General features: G+C 37.2%; 2 protein-coding genes across 3 annotated transcripts; both read right to left on the reverse strand.

Moving 5' to 3' along the window:
• Nucleotides 1-3,378: 3,378 nt before the first annotated feature.
• On the reverse strand, nucleotides 3,379-14,219 carry tmem235b (transmembrane protein 235b). 2 transcript variants are annotated; one of them, XM_055177204.2, is made up of 4 exons: nucleotides 13,768-14,219; nucleotides 12,429-12,488; nucleotides 12,138-12,275; nucleotides 3,379-5,448 (listed from the first exon to the last, which is right to left on the reverse strand). In XM_055177204.2, exons 1-4 carry the CDS (start codon nucleotides 13,931-13,933, stop codon nucleotides 5,213-5,215), a joined length of 600 nt encoding a protein of 199 aa, XP_055033179.2. In that variant the 5' UTR covers nucleotides 13,934-14,219; the 3' UTR covers nucleotides 3,379-5,212. The 2 variants fall into 2 exon arrangements, with proteins under 2 accessions (XP_055033179.2, XP_055033178.2); XM_055177203.2 differs by having other exon boundaries at nucleotides 12,429-12,491; nucleotides 13,768-14,217.
• A 117-nt stretch (nucleotides 14,220-14,336) lies between these two features.
• On the reverse strand, nucleotides 14,337-17,789 carry birc5a (baculoviral IAP repeat containing 5a). Its single transcript, XM_055177205.2, has 4 exons — nucleotides 17,564-17,789; nucleotides 17,364-17,473; nucleotides 17,108-17,225; nucleotides 14,337-14,781 (listed from the first exon to the last, which is right to left on the reverse strand). Exons 1-4 carry the CDS (start codon nucleotides 17,669-17,671, stop codon nucleotides 14,689-14,691), a joined length of 429 nt encoding a protein of 142 aa, XP_055033180.1. The 5' UTR covers nucleotides 17,672-17,789; the 3' UTR covers nucleotides 14,337-14,688.
• Nucleotides 17,790-18,773: the final 984 nt, after the last annotated feature.

Raw genomic sequence — 18,773 nt, forward strand, 5'->3', positions numbered from 1 at the left:
TATGGATTAATCTTGATTTTTTTAAAGAAAATGGACTAATCCTTTTAACAGTTACTTATGATCAATTGACTGTATCAGTAACGTTGTCATCTCATTAGGAGTAATGAATTGTTTAACATGGTGCCTTAAAGCATGTTGCATGTTTCAAAAAGCAGAGTCAATAGATTACATACATTTTATTAATTATGGAGGATGACTAAACAACAGAAAGGCTTCAGCAGAAATTGTGTATTGAGGTTTTAAGTGCATTGAGTATGATCTCTCGAAAGCATACTGTAGCATTTCTGTATAATACAATTACATATACAAATGTTTGAAAAGCAGTGGCTTAAAATGCATCTCACTGTTTCTTCAAAGGAAATAGGTGTAATTTACACAAATCATATCACAGCAAATCAACGATCATGAAAGAAGCATTGATTCCTGTATTTTGCTTCTTTGAACAAAACAAGGCATTTTAATGATTTTAAAAGATCATTCACCAATTTTCTTTTCACACATGAAACTGAATCTGAATGGTTTCTTGTCTCCACACGAAAGCAAAACCTCTGTCTATGGTCACTGTTTTCCAATTGTTAAATAATTAAACCCACTGCATGACTTTTATTAGACAGTACATATGATTTATAAAATGTCTCAAGAGTGCCAAAATGACCTGAATTCACCTAAATCACTGCCAATGTCTCTGTAATGTTACACTTGTGCTGTGGTTCTGTGTGTAAAACAAGAACTATTATAGCTGTCCCTGCTGTTACTATTTGTCTTTGTCAAGGGAAATCCAGCTGTTTGAAATATAAATGATTTATCTAACATTTTACTAAACAAAGGTGCACAAAGATCACATCTGAAAGGTCACATTCACAATTATATTTTGAGATAACTGACTGAGAACAGTGCTTCCTGCTGTTGGCATGAATCAATATAAAAAACATGTGACATGAAATTTCCATAAACACTCGTTTTTACAAGATCTGACAGATGACAACAGATACAAATCAAGCCAAAGTGCAGTGAAGTCTGGACTTAAAATAAAACCTACTTACTAAAGTGAAATAAAGAAAATAAAGCTGAAAGCAAAATCATGTTAACAACAGCAGTATTCACAAAACATTTCAACATCGGCATCTCAGAGATTGTGGTAGTTTTGGTAGTGATGTGATAAACAAATACGATTAGATATGATCCATCTTAGCACAGATTTTCTCAAAGCAGTCTGATCCTTTTAAATAAATTACAGATAGCCGGCAGCCACACGGTTGAAAAAGCAACATGTGGAGAACACCAGTCACATTGGCAGACTACATCAAAGCGATACGAACTCAAAATAAAGCATTTGAAAATGCAGGATTTCTTTCAGAAAGGAAATGCACTCATTTACCGAACATGCAGACATAAACATCTACAGTATTAACATACGGCACTGCTTCTATTCATAAAATGAATACAGTAATAACTGGAAGAGTGCAAAACATGAATACTTGAAAACAGAAATCCAGCAGAAAAGATTATACATAGACACACACAAAAGAGTTCATTTACTAGTAATTACAGTAGCAATTATGTACAAAAGGTATGAAAATGAGGCAAGTATATTTAGCTGGCCAATTAAATTATCTCATATGAAAAGACACAAAAAAATGGGAGTTCGGTGGGGTAACAGTTGAATGAGAATTTTCACAAATATCCTACTACAATATGTACAGAAGTGACAACCTATTCTCCAACCCATACATTTGCTTTGGTCGTTTGTCCATTTTCACCAAATACGACCAATAGATTCATTTACTAAATTAGCCCCTCTACCGGCAGCAGGTGAAACTTCTAAAATTTGAGAAAATCTCCGCTATAGCTTTAAACAATTGAATCTTACCATTTTGGAATCCATTCAGCCGATCTCCGGGCCCGGCGCCAGCACCCCCAGCATAGCTCAGCACAATCCATTGAATCTGATTAGACCATTTGCATTGCGCTAAAAAACAACCAAAGAGTTTCTATATTTTTCCTATTTAAAACCTGACTCCTCTGTAGCTACATCGTGCACCAAGACCAACAGAAAATTAAAAGTTAAGATTTTCTAGGCAGATATAGCCTGGATCCCAGCCGATCTTAGCCCCGCCCACAAGATTTTGAGAACAGGAAGATTGGTCTGGGGTTTCTGCGTTGAGGAGCTACTATGCTAGACCCAAAGCTGGTCGAACCAATCAAATTGTCAGGGCGGGCTTTATACGATGATGGACAGATGATCAACAGTAACGTAATGAACCACGTCACCAAAGAGCGCGTGTGTTGAATCTGTTTACAACGAAATGGCTGCAGCTGTAGAATTCAGATGTGTGGATTCTGACATTGAGTCTGTTGTAAAAAGATATCGACAGAGCATTAATTTTTAAAAGAGGAACAGAGAAACGCGAGCAAGGCATGATGTTTTTGCCGTCCTTCCTACGGGATTCGGCAAGAGTTGGTCGCAACTGAAACTGGTATCAAGGCGATGCAACTTGGCGTGCATGACGAGATGGATATAATTAGCGGTCGTTGCCAGCTTCTTTTCGGAAGCCCGGAATCGTGACTGCTGAATAAGTGGAGGGACATGCTAGGCTCCAATATTTTTGTAATGGGTATCATCGTGGATGAAGTTTACCTAACGTACAAATGGTAAGAGATAGTCTTACTGTATGACTTAGTAAATACTTAATGTTGTGATATAAACGAAATGTTGTAAACATAGTAGGTGTTGATGTACGTTCTCTTAGACTTAGTATAATCACAATCTTAGAGTCATTGTAGCGAAATAACTAGCAGTTCGGTCCCGCTGCAAAAGACGTAACGTACGTCACACACTCCGATGCTCTGATTGGTCATAGGTCTAACCAATTCAGTGCAGAGGCATTATTCCGTTGAGACACGCCTCATAATTATAGCTCAATGGAGCGGTATCAGACTCAAATTCTGACTAGAATTGAGTATGACAACGTCAGGCTAAGGCAGATATGCTAGGAACTATACTTTCAAACTGGTGCAACAATCAAGGACTCTGCGGCTGCAACATGGCCGCAGCAGGCACAGCGATACCACACACCGCCCGAAAATAGTCCCCTTGGTTACTTTCAATAGCAGGGCAATATTTTCGGGCAGTGCATAATATCACTACGCCCGCCGCAGCCATATTACAGCCGCAAAGTCCTTGATTATTACGCCAGTTTGAAAGTGTAGTTCCTGGCATATCTGCCTAGAAAATCTTAACTTTTAATTTTCTGTTGGTCCTAGCACACGATGCAACCACAGAAGAGCCAAATTTCAAACATGAAAAAAATTGAAACTCCCTGGTTACCTCTTCAGCGCGATGCCAATGGTCCAATCAAACCCAACGGACTGTGCTAAGCCACGCCAAAAGTGCAAGCGCCACACCCGGAGATCAGCCGAATGGACTCAAAAATGGCAAGATTCAAATATTTAACTCTAGGGGAGCTGGAAAATGAGCATATTTTCAAAAAAAGTGGAATGTCCCTTTAATATATTAGGGTATAAAATTATATTTTGGGGTATCATTTTGCTATGATGACATGTGCTGGGATAAGATTTTTTATTTAAACTGCCAGGATTAATTGTATTTTATTACACATAACAATATTCAGGCATTTAGTTCAAATAACGTACCCATTTATTTATTATATGATATAAACACAGCATACAAAACATAAAAGCATACAGTGTACCGAGGTCAAACGATCGATTTATTTGAAGAAAAGATGCAAAAGTGATGACAATCCGCTGTAAATATCAGATCCGGTTTACACCGATTCAAAAACTGCCACCAGAAGAAGCGATCATACGTCATCTATAATTGTGAAAAGGCTTTGGCTCTCGTGTGTCTCGTGACCGATTGCATTATTACGTCAGCTAAGAATGTGAAGCGCTATTGGCTCTTGTGACCGACTACATCATGCTGGTTTATGTTTGAATGAGATCTGACTGTGCGTTTCGATCACAGAGTTCTTCATATAAAGTAATCGTATGGCTTCAGTTTGCAAGGTTTGCAACATGAATGGTTTGTAATACTTTTATGCTGTTTTATGCAATAAATACCCGTGACTGTACTTTTACTTGCGTGTTGTGTTTTACATGGTTGAGAAGTGGTTGGGTTTAGGGTATTAAATGTGTCTAATTTGATGTATAAGGCAAAAACCTTAAAACATAACAACAGGTTGCATAAGCTACTGCCGCTAGAGGACACTAATCCCTTAATACGTCACTTTCCGTCGTAATAAGGTGCTTGCAAAAGACATTATTTTTGGAGGACAGTCTCCTCAGATGTCTGAGCAGTGCAATCTTACAGTTCTCACAAATTGCAACACAAAACAAGGACAAAAAGAATCAGAATAACAATCTACAAGTCAAAATGGTAGGTTTGCTAGGTGATGCTGACTGGGGGAATCATCTGTCAATCAATATATACAGTAAATAACCGTGTTCACCTTGGAAATCAATAAAAATGGTATAGCTGCAGCCTGGAAATCTCCAAATGGGGCTCCAAATCAGCATGGCTAATCCCACACCCAAACATACCCTCTTACATAGCTGAGTTATACCCAACAATGAGTTAAAACAACCCAGCATAGGTTAAATTACAACCCAACGGGTTGGGTTCATCCCTTTTTTTTAAAAATATCCCAGCATTTGTAAAGTGTGTCCTTAACCCTACCCCATTAATTTTAAACGTACCACATACTTTTGGAGTTCATGCACCCATTTGGAAATCGCCAGTCTGCAATTATATCTACTTGATTTCAAGAGCCATAACCGGTTACAGGATTCACTCTGCATTCGTATGAGCCACACAGAGTCAAATTAAAGAACCTTAATATAAACACCCCACTCACACAGTATGTGTGAGATTTTATAAAGACTTTTTTTTACATATACACCAAATACACATGCGTGGGTGGCAAAGTGGCTCAGTCGGTAGCACTTTGTTCCCTCACAGCAAGAAGGTTTTTTTCCAGTTGAACCCTGACTGGGTCAGATGTCAAATTTCCTCTCCCCCAACATGTGTATCAATTAACTTGTGTAGGATTAAGCAGTTCTAGCAGTGAATATATAGATGTTGGAATAGCGTTAAGAATAAACAAACTCTACTTTTTTGGCACAACAAACACACAAGTGGAGATGTTCTCTTTGTAATAGTTTGAGCACGTGTCTATTTCAGGTAAACAGTTTATATGGGTGCGACAGAATCTTCATATTGGTATACAGGCACCAACCTTGCAGCCAGCAGTAGGAGCAGCCCAGTTATCACCTCCAGAAGAAAGGAAAGCCAGGCCATGTCCATAGACCAGCCGAATGATGTGTGTACCTGAGCCATCTGTTCACGCCCCATCCGCTTTTCTGTCTCCTCCATAGCCGTCTGAGAATACCTGATGTACAGACTCACCCCAGAGAGAGTCAGAAGACCTGCAAATTCACATGCGGGAGCACGTATGAATCCATCCACACGACCAAAACCAATTAAGTCCAATCATTAAGACTGCATCTTGTTTTAATCAATGTTAATTGGAATATGGCAGCAAGATGTTCTTTATTAAGTACCACACCGATGCATATAAAAAGACATTTAACAATTAAGTCTTGGATTGCTTACAACTCATTCGATTTAATTTGGCAGATCTGACGTGACCACTTAAATGGCAATCAAGATCTTTATTGCACATACTAATATTTTTTTTAAACAATTACATGCAGCTGACAGTACATTTACAATGAATGTGATATGTACATCTATAATGCCCCATGTATATCCATATTTAGTTAAATTCAGTAAAAAATGAATCATAAGAGCTATCCAGGCATGTAGGCTTTTTGTGCATCATCTGGTATAAAAAAGAAACAATAGCTTGAGCTATTTGGTGAACACTTTTGAAAAAGCATCCTAAGAGGGTTATTATCAAGCGGCATGGTTCCATAAAGAAATTTTACATCAGCGGCACCTTTCTGTTGCACAAAAAACCCTTTATAGTAAAAAAAGGTTGTGCAGAATATAAAAGGTGAGAAAGAATTGGTTCTTTTTAAGAATCTGAAAGGATCGTTGGGGAACCAAAAATAGTTCATGACACCGAAGAAAAAAACCTTTTATAATCTATTTCAGAAATCAAATACGCACATGAAACAGAACCTCTGTGTGCCTGACGTCGATTTTAGGACTTGAGGCAATATTACCAAATCTTCATTAAAACTGAATGTGCTAATGTGGATCCGCAGCAGCAGAAATCACATCTAATTAAACACTGACAAAATGAGAATGGATTTCTCCATTGGCCATAATGCGCACATAAAATTAAGAGCCAATAACGAGAGAGAGAGAGAGTGAGAGAGAGAGAAAGAGCGAGAGAGAGAGAGAAAGCGAGAAAGAGCGAGAGAGAGAAGAGAGAGCGAGAAAAATCGAGAGAGAGAGAGAGAGAGAGAGAGAGAGAGAGAGAGAGAGAGATTTCTGCCAAGAGTCTAGACAGTAAGAGAGTGATGTGTTTTTTCTCTCACATTTGCCGGTTCATTTAGAGTAAACAGCTTGTTGTATGCATAAACTGCAGATGAAGTTTCTTACAGAATTGCAAACATCATCAAAAGTCCAAAAATATTTTTTGTAGTGACAAACATACAGTATTTGACTGACAGTAGTGATATCTTCATGTCATCTTCCATGACCCATCACTTGATAAAGATTGTTGCCCATTTTAATGCAACACAATTCTTCATATTTTCTTGCAATCCAACTGTAAATATACAGTAGCAAGAAAAAGTATGTGAACCTTTTGGAATTTCATCGGTTTTTGTCATAGGATGTGATTAGATTTTTGTCTGGGTCAGGGTTATTGGCAAACACAATGTGTCCAAAAATAAGTATGTGAACCCTTAGAATTAATAACTGTTTGCCCCCCTGGCAGCAATAACCTCAACCAGGTGCTTCCTGTAGCTGTGGATCAGACCTGCACATTGAGGAGGAATTTAAGCCCATTCTTTGGCAGAACTGTGTTAGCTCTGTCATATTTTTTGGACGTCTCATGTGTATGTCCCTCTTCAAGTCAATCCATAGCAAATCTATTGGGTTGAAGTCTGGGCTCTGACTTGGCAACTCCAAAAGGCTTTAGTTTTTCTTAAGCCATTCTGTTGTGGACTTGCTCCTGTGTTTTGGGTCGTTGTCCTGTTGCATTGCCCACCTTCTACACAGTTTCAGCTGATGTACAGACAATTTCACATTATCCTGAGGAATTGTCTGATATATTTGGGAATTCATCTTCCCGTTAATTATTGCATGCTAGAAAGACCATGATGCAGCAAAGCAGGCCCAAATCATAATATTTCCTCCACCATACTTTACAGTTGGGATGATGTTTTCATGATGATATGCCATGCCCCTTCTATGCCAGATGTAGCGCTGTGTGTTTGTTGCAAATAGTTCAATCTTAGATTCACGGGCGGCAGTGGCTTAGTGGTTCATGTAGGTCAGTGTTCCCCAAATCTTACCCTGGAGGGCCGGAGCACTACAGAGTTTAGGTCCAACCCTAATCAAACTTACCCACCTGTGATTTTCTAGTGATCATGAAGAGCTTGATTAGCTTGCTCAGGTGTGTTTGATCAGGGTTGGAGCTAAACTCTGCAGTGCTCTGGCCCTCCAGGGTAAGATTTGGGGAACACTGATGTAGGTTGTCTACAACAGTGGTTCTCAACTCCAGTCCTTGGGACCCACTGCTTTGCATATTGTGCATGTCTCCCTTATTTAACACCTGATTCAGATCATCAGCTCATTAGGATAGATTCCATGAACTGAACTGAGTGTGTCAGATATGAGAGACATCCAAAATGTGTAGAGCAGCGGGTCCCGAGGACTGAAGTTGAGAACCACTGGTCTACAAACCGGAAGGTCCCCGGCTCCACCTGACCAAGCGTCGAGGTGAGCAAGACAACTAACCCCAGCTGCTCCTGACAAGCTGGATGGTGCCTTGCATGGCTGACACCGCTGTCGGTGTATGAATAGGGGAACTGGTGAATGTGAGGCAAACTGTAAAGCACTTTGGATGGCCATGGGTCTATGAAAGCGCTATATAAATGCAGTCCATTTACCATTCATTAGATCAAAAAAGCATTTTGCCAATACCACTGTGAAGTGTCAATGTGCTCTTTTGCAAACTTCAGGCATGCAGCAATGTACTTTTTACCAAGCAGTAGTGGTTTCCTTCTTGGTGTCCTGTCGTGGATACCCTGCTTGTTCAGTGCTTTACTTGTAGACTCATGAACAGAGATGTTAGCAAGTTCGATGCCTTCAAATCTTTGGCTGTCATTCGGGGTTGTTTCTTTACCTCATTGATGAGTCTTCGTTGTGCTCTTGGTGTCATTTTGAGTAAGCGCCCACTTCTTGATCGAGTAGCAACAGTCCCAAAGAATCTGCATTTGTAGATTGTTTGCCTAATTGTAGACTGGGGAATTACTAAAGTCTTTGAAATATTTTATGTAAAGCAAGAATTCTTGATCGTAGCTCCTCTGAAAGCTCTTTTTGGTGAGGCATGGCTCACATAAGCGTTTTCTTCTCGTGCAGAGCAAACTCCAAAAGTTTGAAGGGTTTTTATCAGTCAAAGTAGCTGTAGTCCACACCTTCAAACTTATTCTCTTAACAAGACTCCAGGTGTGCCAAACCTGACTCCAAATAGCTCCATAACTCAAGGGTTCACATACTTTTTCCAAAGCACTATGAAGTTTTTTGGTTTATTTTCAATAAAGACTTGAAGGATCAGATTTTTTGTGTTTTATTTTTAGACTCATCATATTTGTCAATACCCTTGACTTAACAGGAAATGCTCCCAAATATACCAGACAACTCTTCAGGACAATGTGAAAATAAAGCTGAAACTGTGTAGAAGGTGGGCGATGCAACAGGACAACGACTCCCCTAAACACAGGAGCAAGTCCACAACAGAACGGCCTCAGAAAAACAAAACCCGCCTTTTGGAGTGGCCAAGTCAGACCCCAGACCTCAACCCAATAATGATGCTATGGATTCACTTGAAAAGGGCCATATACATGAGACGTCCCAAAAAATATGACGGAGCTAAAGCAGTTCTGACAGGAAGAATGGGCTAAAATTCCTCCTCGATGTGCAGGTCTGATCCATAGCTACAGGAAGCACCTGCTTGAGGTTATTGCTGCCAAGGGGGGGTCAACCAGTTATTAATTCTAAGGGTTCACTTACTTATTTTTAGACACATTATGTTTGCCAATATCCTTGACTTAGAGGAAGATCAGATCACTTTTTATGAGAAATGTATTGTGAAAACTATGAAATTCCTAAAGGTTCACATACTTTTCACTGTATCTGCCATTTTACTATTCACTATATTTTTCTGTGAACTTGAATCAAAGGAAAGACCAATACCTGAATAGCAGTACACAAGAGAATAACAAGTAGGGAGATTTCACTGATTCACATTTCAACTTTTACTGTATTAAAAACACCTTTCATGTGCTTCCTATTATCACAGTAGTAACAACAGGAGATCCTTGACTGACTCTTTTCTATTTAGCATAAGGAAGCTTTTATTCAAGTTATAATCCTTCAGGATACCTAGAGAGAATACTCAACTGAAGGCTTTTACATGCTGTATGCATTCAAGGTAAAGTGCAAGCCAGCTGTGTCTCAGTTCATACACAAGAAAACAAGTCTGTGTGCAAAAAGATAAAAGCGAACTTCTTCTGTCTTTGATATTTATATTGATTTGGGATCACAGCAGCTGAGGCTGGTTGTGTTCAGCTAAAAGGATTCTTCTTTAATCTATATATTGCCTTCATATTTTTTTCATGAAGAACAAAAGCAATAAAATAAGTCGCATTTAAATAAGAGTCTGATTCATGATTTATTTCTGAGTAAATCAGACTGACTGGAGGCTGTATTATCATTCTCGTAAATCTTCCAAAATCTTTTTTGGTTAGTCGTCGCTTTCACCTTTAGATTGCCTATTTCAATCACTGAAATTGCTGGAGGGACGTTCTCCATTATCCTTTCTATTTCACAAGAGGAAAGCGATGAACCGCAATAACTTCAGTCCCATAAGGCGTTGACATAAGAATTGCTCAAGGTGAATTTTAGCCCTTTTATGCCCTTTATGACATTCACAGAACTGCACAGCCAAAAGTTTTAAGATGAGGTGTGGGATAATTGTGCCAGTATAAGCAAATAATTTTATCAGACATGCTTCCCATCAACCTGCAAATGAATGCATGTAAATGACATAATGAGACACAAAAACTTAAGAAGAGTGCAGATGCAAAATCCTCCAAGTGCGTTTTCTTGAAAATTAGCATTTTTTTTATCAGGCTCTAATGTTAAAGTTCAGTAATTTCACTTGAATGGCAATGAAAAGGTTATTAGTCAGTAACTAAAATGCCTTATTTTCACAAATGTCACTTTAGTCATGGTATTAAAATTTTTTGCATGCACTCTAGGATGTGTTCATTTTTTACACATTTTTGTGTTATGCTTTAAACACATTATGTGTCATTTTGTGTTGATTTTGTATTAAAATAAAAGACTAGTTGTGTTAAAAGTGCAACAAGTCCTTTCACCTTTCCTCAAATACGACCAACAGAGGCGTTTACTAAATAAGCGCCTCTACCGGCAACAGGTGAAACTTAATATATTAGGTTATGAAATTATATTTTCGGGTATAATGATGACATGCAGGATTTTCAATTTAAACTGCCAGGATTAATTGTATTTATTATACACATTAGACTATTCAGGCATTTATGGCAAATAATGTAGGCCTACCCATTTAATTATTATATGATAGAGTATAAAACCCAGCATACATCACAACTATTTTTTTAAAAGTACTTCAAATATTTAAAGGTTTACGGAGGGTGGGGTTAGATGGTCCAAAATATCTTTAAAACCATACATGTTTATGATTTCTACATTTACAAATGCAGAATATAAAATGCATCTAATGCAGTGGTTCCCAAACTTTTTCAGCGTGTGGCCCCCCTTGTGTACGGTGCATTCCTTCGCGGCCCCCCAAAATAAATTTGTGACAAAAACTTGTTCTAAAACTCAACATTTTAAAGGCGGAGTGCACAATGTTTAAAAGCCAATGTTGATATTTGAAATCACCTAAACAAACACGCCACTACCCCAATAGAATCTGGACCTTCTTTTAAAAGACCCGCCCCAGACATACGCAACCCGGCATTTGATTTGATTTGATTGGCTATAAGTGTGTTTTGGTAGTCGGCCCGTCTCCTTTTCCAAAGCGTTTTTCAAACATTGTGCACGCCGCCTTTAATAAAAAAAACATTAAATTATACAAAAAAGTAGTGCTTTTGGTTAGTAGCCTTATTTTTTTAGGTTTAATTACAAAGAATTCATAATAAATTAATGTATTTCATAAAATATCATAAAACTGGGGCCCCCCAGTTTGAAAAGCACTGGTCTAATTTGACTTATAAGGAAAAAAACTTAAAACGTAACCACATGTCATATAAGCTTTGGCTGCTAGAGGGCACTTATCCCATATACGTCCCTTGATGTCGTATCATTATGCTTGCACAAATCAACTATTATGTTATTCCAATAATAAGCGTGTATTCTGGGACAACACATTTAGTGTGTTTTCCCTAAATTAACACTGATTAACACATCTGTTCTAAGAGTGTGCAAGTGCATGCAAGCTTTTTTAATTAAAAACATCCACTTCTTTGGACAAGACATGGTAAACAGTTGCAAAATCACTAAAGATGCAACTATGAACATTGCAAATAATGAAAATCAGAATGTAAAAATAAAGCACCGGACCAGAAATTGGGGCGCTGTGATGCAGGACAGATGCCTGCCACATTCTGGTTGTATTCAGGTCCAAGTACTCATAAGGAACCCAGGTTCAAATGTTGTCTACAGTTTAAGAACTTGTCATGCTACAGAAATGCATGTTACACATTCTTTATGGAACCATACAGCCTAACAAAAAGTTTTATTGAGAAAACTTTGTTTAGTGTCTTCATTTTTTTCTTATTCACACTGTATATTGACTATTGTCTACAGAGGAATAGATAAAAACAATCGTCTGTGAATACAGATGACAATAAATATGAGTCAGACTTACTGCAGAGCAGGAAATATGAAGCAGATGCAATCAGCAGTGTGCGACTTCTGGCTAGAGAACTGACAAGGCTACAGATGCCTCCAAACACCAGCATCACGAGACTCAAGGGTAGTAAAATGGCAATCACCCTGTGCATGACTTAATGAAGCAGAGTACATTAAATGTCACACTACAAAGAAAATAAAAAATCCACAATCTTTAACTTAATTGTTATGTACAATCTTTACAAATTGTTTTAGAGCATTAAATGGAAATAATGGCTGTTGAGTTGCTGCAGCCTAAAACACTCACTCTCCATCTGCTTCTCAGATTCTGAATGTCTTGAAGGGTCTTTTGTATGACTTTGGTCATCTTCTACAAAAGAAAAACGGCAGATAAACACTGTAATTTTCCCCATGCACACAATAGCTTTCAGTGCCATCAACTGTCAATCAATCAGGGCTTCATCACAATTTCCAGATAAACAAGTTAGATTTTTAACCCATTTTCAGTTCTGCATGATGTCATTGAAATGAATAAAATCCTAAAAAGTCATGATGTACTCTATAGTTTTTTTCTATTTTACATTTATTTAGCAGACGCTTTTATCCAAAGTGCCTTATAAATGAGATAACATTATTGGACATTTTGTTGTAGCCTAAGCTAAAATAAAGTGCCATTTACAGTCATGTTTACAAGTATTATTAGAGACTAGCTGCACTGTGAGAAAGATTTTCAAAAAATGGTCCCTTAATGTCACTGAACTGAGGTCAAAAACTACACAGCTCATACCTCAAAGGTTCACTGCAATTTGGAACCAAATAATTCATATTAGTACCTCAAACATACATTGAAACCAAATGTGTACATATATATAGGCTACCTAAATGGTTCATATTAGAACTTTTTAAAGGGCATTGTCCCAGTGACGGCGATGGGGCAATTTTTTTTTGTGAACCACAAGGGTCAGTCACAAGGGTCAATCATCTGAAAGCCGAATAAATAAGCTTTCCATTGACTATTTGTTTTGGCATTATTCTTTCTGGCATTATATAGGACGATATTTGGCCACCTATTTGAAAATCCGAGGGTTCAAGAAAAAAATTTAAATATTGAAAAAAAAAAAACTTTAAAGTTGTCGAAATTAAGTCCTAAACAACACATATTACTATAAATAAATACACACATATACATATATGGTAGGAAATTTACAAAATATCCCCTCAGAACATGATCTTTACTTAATATCCTAATGATTTTTGCATTAAAATTCGATACAATGTATTTTGGGCAGTACAAATATAGGCTACCTGAGCTACTAATGGTTTTGTGGTCCAGGGTCACATTTTTTCTGACAGTGTAATAGTACGGCGAATAACAGAGATTCTCGCGGCGCGCGCAAAGAGACAGATGCGCAGTTAAACAAAAACAAATTGAGAGTTCAGATTTGCACCTTATCTTAATAGAATGCATTTTAAAATTACCCTTTAACCTGAAGACCGAAATTGTTTACTCAAAAGCTTTGTGAGCCTTCCTCAATGATGTGCATTGTGCCACAGGTTCAGTTAAAGCTCAGCGCATCTGACTTCCCGATTATAATAACTCAGTAACTTGCAAGACAAAGGTAAAAGATTGAAAATCAGCATCATACCATCTGTAACTCCCCAAAGTCCAGAGTGCATGTGCGGTGGGTCAGTGTGGTTTGTCCGTTTGTCTTCAATGATGTACCAATATTCACTTCCAATGGCGAGTGTCAGACAGCTGAAACTGAGCACACCCGTTAAACCCGCACCGACCACAACGTACCCGAATGTCATTTTTATACGTATATACTGTTCCGAAGGAGTGACCCAAAAATTAAGCACAAAACGATATCATTGCCCTTGCGTCGCGATCGGACGCTGAAGAGTCCCAAAAGCAAACGCTTAGAAACCTTTTACTTTCCAACAGCTGGAATAAGTGATGTTGTTTGTCCGTCAAAAACGATAATATACGTTTCTATGATGAAAGAAAAGGGACAGTGCATCCAAAGAAAGAAAGGTCTGCAGTCTGAACATTCAATCATGTGTGTGCATTCGGTGCCCAACTCATACTAGGCGCAAGATTACGCATGACTGATGGAGACATGACGTACAGTACATAACCAACACCCCTCATTACAGTATGCAGACATTTATCAATTTATCTTTTTTATATATAAATAATTAAACAAACATCGTATGCATTAATCATCTATATATTTTTAATTATGAAATAAAACGTAATTCAGCATACAGGCACAAAGCAATTTTGCATCTATTTATGGCACAGGCACATTTTCCCCAAGTGAACAGCAATTCGTTGTTTATTAAAATGTAACAAAACATCCTTGTTACAAAACACATGCCATCGGAGAGTTGTTTCAGTAAGCTTTTAGTTTAAAATAAATACCATCAAGTATGAAAACAGTCTATGTAAGATGATTAACATGGGTGATGTAGTTTACAGAATTCAGTATGGAACACATTTACAAAGGACAGACAATATGATAAAGATTGAAAGATAGGTGAAATGAAAAAGTAAAAGCAGTTCTTTATTCTTCCTCCATCGCAGACTGGACGATCTGAGCCCTCTTGAGCTTCACAGCCTCTTCAAATTTATCAATGGCTTGGCCACACTTTTTTTTCTGAAAGAGCACATAGCATCACTTAATCTATATTTATGTATATACGTGAAATATTAATAATAATAAACATTATTAGAATATCTATATGAAGTTAACTACAACAATTAACACATATACACATAAACAGTGAAAACAGTCATTTCTCAGTATATTATGGTTTGCTATATGCATGGGCCGGTTACCGATTTCAAGGTATACCGAGGTTTTAAACAGTCAAGGTTTCAAAACCACTAAAATGTCCTGTGATACTGTCTCCAAGGTATGAGCTGTTTATACAAAATTCATTAAATCATTAAGTCATGTGACTGATTTGATGTTTACATTTAAAGGTATTGCGGAGGATTTTCTTTTTCCGGGTGGATCATCAAGACTATTGGTCCTCCTAGTTGTTAATCAGGAGTGTTCAGTGGCGTAGCGTCTGGGCATGCAGGGTATGCACGTGCAAATGGGCCCGGGCCAATAGGGGGCCCAGCCCTGTGCCCGCCCCAGCTTTTAATAAAAAAATAAAATAAAATTTTTATTTGTGGCAGCAATAAATATATTTTTGTATGCATATCATGTGTAGTGATTTCTTATTTCTTCGTAATGTCTAATTTCTCTGTCATTTCTTGTTTGCGTTTATTATTTTTTTGCACTCTGCGGATAATTTTTTTACATGACGCATCACCGCGCCAAAAAAAGGACAACACAGTGTGAGAGGTTACTATAGCAGCTATCTACATGAACATTAAGGATGGACAATATAATCATAAAAGTGGGGCCTCAAAGAGAAAAGAGAAGGCGGAGAAGTTAGTCACGAGTCATAAACTACCCAAAACATTTCGTTTTTCTTTATTTAAATCTACCCTTTAAAGTAAAAAAGTAAAGTAAAAATATTTGACTACCTTATTAAAAGTATATGTTCTTAACAGACCTGCGCGCCACAGTTAACAGTGCCAACAGGCGAGGTTGGGGGGGCTTTGGCTTAAGGGGGCCAGTAATTTTTTTTTGCATATGGGCCCGGGACTCACTTGCTACGCCACTGGGAGTGTTGCACAATTGCATTTTTATAAAAAGTGGAGAAGGCGGTTCTTTTTTTAAAATTTGAGAAAATCCTCCACTACACCTTTAATATACATTACGAAAATATGTATAATTCAAAGGCTTTATTTTTACCTGCCATTTGAAAATAACACATTTTAGTGTTGCAATGGCAATACCGCAACACTGTGAAACCGTGGTATTTTGCCAAAGGTTATCATACCACCAGAATCTTATATTGGCCCATGCCTAGTTTGCTACATAAAATCATCCTACATAATGTAAAGGGGTTCTCAAAGACGGACCAGGGACCCCTGGTGGTCCTCAATACTTAGCCTGGGGGTCCGTGATTTTTTAAAAATAAATTATATAATTGTGTTGTATTATGTTAAGGGGATATATGCATCTAAGAACCAGTAGTCTTGCTACTGTTGATTTCATGAAAGCTTTTAAGATAATTTAAAAAGTGTATCTGTTGAGTCCAAATGTATTTGAACAAAACAACACTACAAAGCACATAAGTTGAATCACTATAAAACAATTGTAAAAACGTACTTTAGGTAGAAATATACTTAGTAACAGTTAAAATTTTCAGGGATGCTTGGAAATGTTCTCCCCTGTAAAGGATTCCCTGGCCACAAAAAGCTTGATAATATAACCTTGATATCTTTAATATTGACCTTACGAGTAAGGTCATGCCAAAGATTGTTTTGGTTACGCTCGGCGCAACTTCGGAGTTCCTCAGGCGATGTGCGGAGTAAAAACATTCTTGAAATTGTAAGACATTTAGTTTATTTGCTAAACTACAAGTGAACGAACAACGACCACGGTAGTTTTACCACTCACAAAAAGGAAAACAAGGGACAAAATAAAATGATGACTTTCAGGTTTCAAATGGCCAGTATTTTGTTGTTCTTGAACCCATAAACATGGTCTTGTTGTCATTTTAAAGGAATTTTCAAGCTCTTTCAATCTGAACAACTAGTTTTAGGATTTAACCATGATGCAATATTTACTCACATACCTACTTAGACGCTCCTTATCTCATAACTAGTTTATGAGACTGCACTCACATACAGGATCATGTATGTATGTATGTATGCATGCTTGCATACATATATTTGTGTATATGTATGTATGCATGTGTGTGTATGTATGTATGTATGTATGTATGTATATGTAAGGAATAATTGACGACGGGCCATTGAATTATAAGAAAATAATGCACACCAAGGTGGTAATGCATATATATACATACATACTTCTATATATTCTATACATTGTTCTGTACGTGCTCATTACTTACAATAATAAACTTCTGTCTTTCTTTCTGAAGTTTGAGAAACTCTTCCACTGTCAGGCTCTCCATTTCTTTCTTCAGTAAGATAAAATCACACGTAGGTGAATGTGCTTTGTGCTCTTTCCTGAAAAACAAGCAACAGTACGTCACATCATACACAACTACTTGAAATACACAGTGAGCTTACTTCATTATATTATAACACATTAGAAGGAGGCGTCGTCTCCTTAATGTGTGAAATGATGAAAAGACATGAGCTTACTCAGGGTCATCATCGGGTTCCCATCCTTCCAGCTCTTTCAAACAGAAAAAACACTGCGCTATATCTGGACTATTGTCCGACGGAGTGTGAATAAATCCAGCTTTGGCCATCTATAACACATTATGACATCCATGAAGCGAAAATCATCGCATTTAGGTACTTATAATATAAAAGAGCCCCGTGGTGTTTAATGTACTCACGTTTTCTGGAGTGCAAACGCAACCCTCTTCAAACGGCCACCCGACAAACGTTTGCAGTCTGTTCTCATAAACGTACATTTTAGTTGGATCGTCATTTGTACAATCCATTTTCTTTGAATGTGGGTTAATGTTGAAGTACAAAAAGAAAGAAAACGCTGCGTGACTGTTTGTTGCTATCGATTCTTCCGGTTGGAGTTTCAAATTTAGAACGCACGTTTTGATTGGCTATCTGTGGCACGCATGCGCAGATCGAGCAACATACGCCGTACTCAAATTACTTTCCAGTGAATTATTTAGTTTTTTTGTGAATGAAGTGTTTGAAATGTCACCCACAGAAATAGCTATTTCATTTGTAATTTCATGGACTGTGGTGAAGGGAATATAGATATATATATATAAAAAAATGTAAGCATTGGCACATGCTTTTATCCAAAGAGACTTGCATCCCCTGGTGGTTCGCAAGGAAGTTGCAGGGATACGTCAGTTGAGGAAAAAATAATTAATTAGCCTACCACAAAATTTTAAAAGACACGTATTTTCTTGTAAAATTATTTATTTTGCTAGCCAAGTTTTTTGTACAGAAGTGTATATTTTTATCTGTCAAACCTCTTTTTATTATTTTCTGCAATGACTTGAACTCTTATTTGAGTACTATCTCTTCTTAAGCTTTAAAGTCAGATACATTGTGCACAAAGTATAATTTTTATTCTTTTCTCGAGGCACTTTTATCTTTCTCTAACTTATTTCAAATTATATCTTTTCCCTGGCTAAATTTTATTTTATATTATTATTATTTTTTTATTACTTTTTATCCTTTTACTTAATTTTTGTCTATTTTATTTGCTTTTCACTGTACTCTTTCTTCATCTACTGTTTATAATTAGTATTGTTTTTGTAGTTAAAATTGTATTTGCTGCTATGCTTGTTCAATAAAAAAGCCTACCACAAAATCATAAAATACAAAAAAATTAAATGTAAGAAAACCTAAATTAAACACTTACTATAAAAATATATATTTTATTTGTTTAATCTGCATGTCATGTGACCACTACACAACACTGGAATAGCCTATATCAGAAAACTGCCAACTCACACAAAATAGACAGATACGTTTTATGTATAAAAGAAAATTATCAGATGAAGGTCCAATAATAATAATGTTCATGTACGAATGATAATATCTATGTAAAATACTAGTATTACTATTAAA

This window comes from Misgurnus anguillicaudatus, chromosome 4 (genome assembly GCF_027580225.2).
Source record: "Misgurnus anguillicaudatus chromosome 4, ASM2758022v2, whole genome shotgun sequence".
Classification (NCBI taxonomy): domain Eukaryota; kingdom Metazoa; phylum Chordata; class Actinopteri; order Cypriniformes; family Cobitidae; genus Misgurnus; species Misgurnus anguillicaudatus.

Bases quoted from the DNA above. Each gene is read 5' to 3' on its own strand.
- tmem235b (XM_055177203.2), bottom strand. From the start codon at position 13,933: ATGACATTCGGGTACGTTGTGGTCGGTGCGGGTTTAACGGGTGTGCTC. The intron at 12,492-13,767 runs GTATGATGCTGA...TTTCTTTTGTAG, and splicing joins ACTTTGGGGAGTTACAGATG to AAGATGACCAAAGTCATACA. The intron at 12,276-12,428 runs GTGAGTGTTTTA...TGCTTCATTAAG, and splicing joins ATCTGAGAAGCAGATGGAGA to TCATGCACAGGGTGATTGCC.
- birc5a (XM_055177205.2), bottom strand. From the start codon at position 17,671: ATGGATTGTACAAATGACGATCCAACTAAAATGTACGTTTATGAGAAC. The intron at 17,474-17,563 runs GTGAGTACATTA...AATGTGTTATAG, and splicing joins GCGTTTGCACTCCAGAAAAC to ATGGCCAAAGCTGGATTTAT. The intron at 14,782-17,107 runs GTAAGTAATGAG...GTGCTCTTTCAG, and splicing joins AAAGACAGAAGTTTATTATT to AAAAAAAAGTGTGGCCAAGC.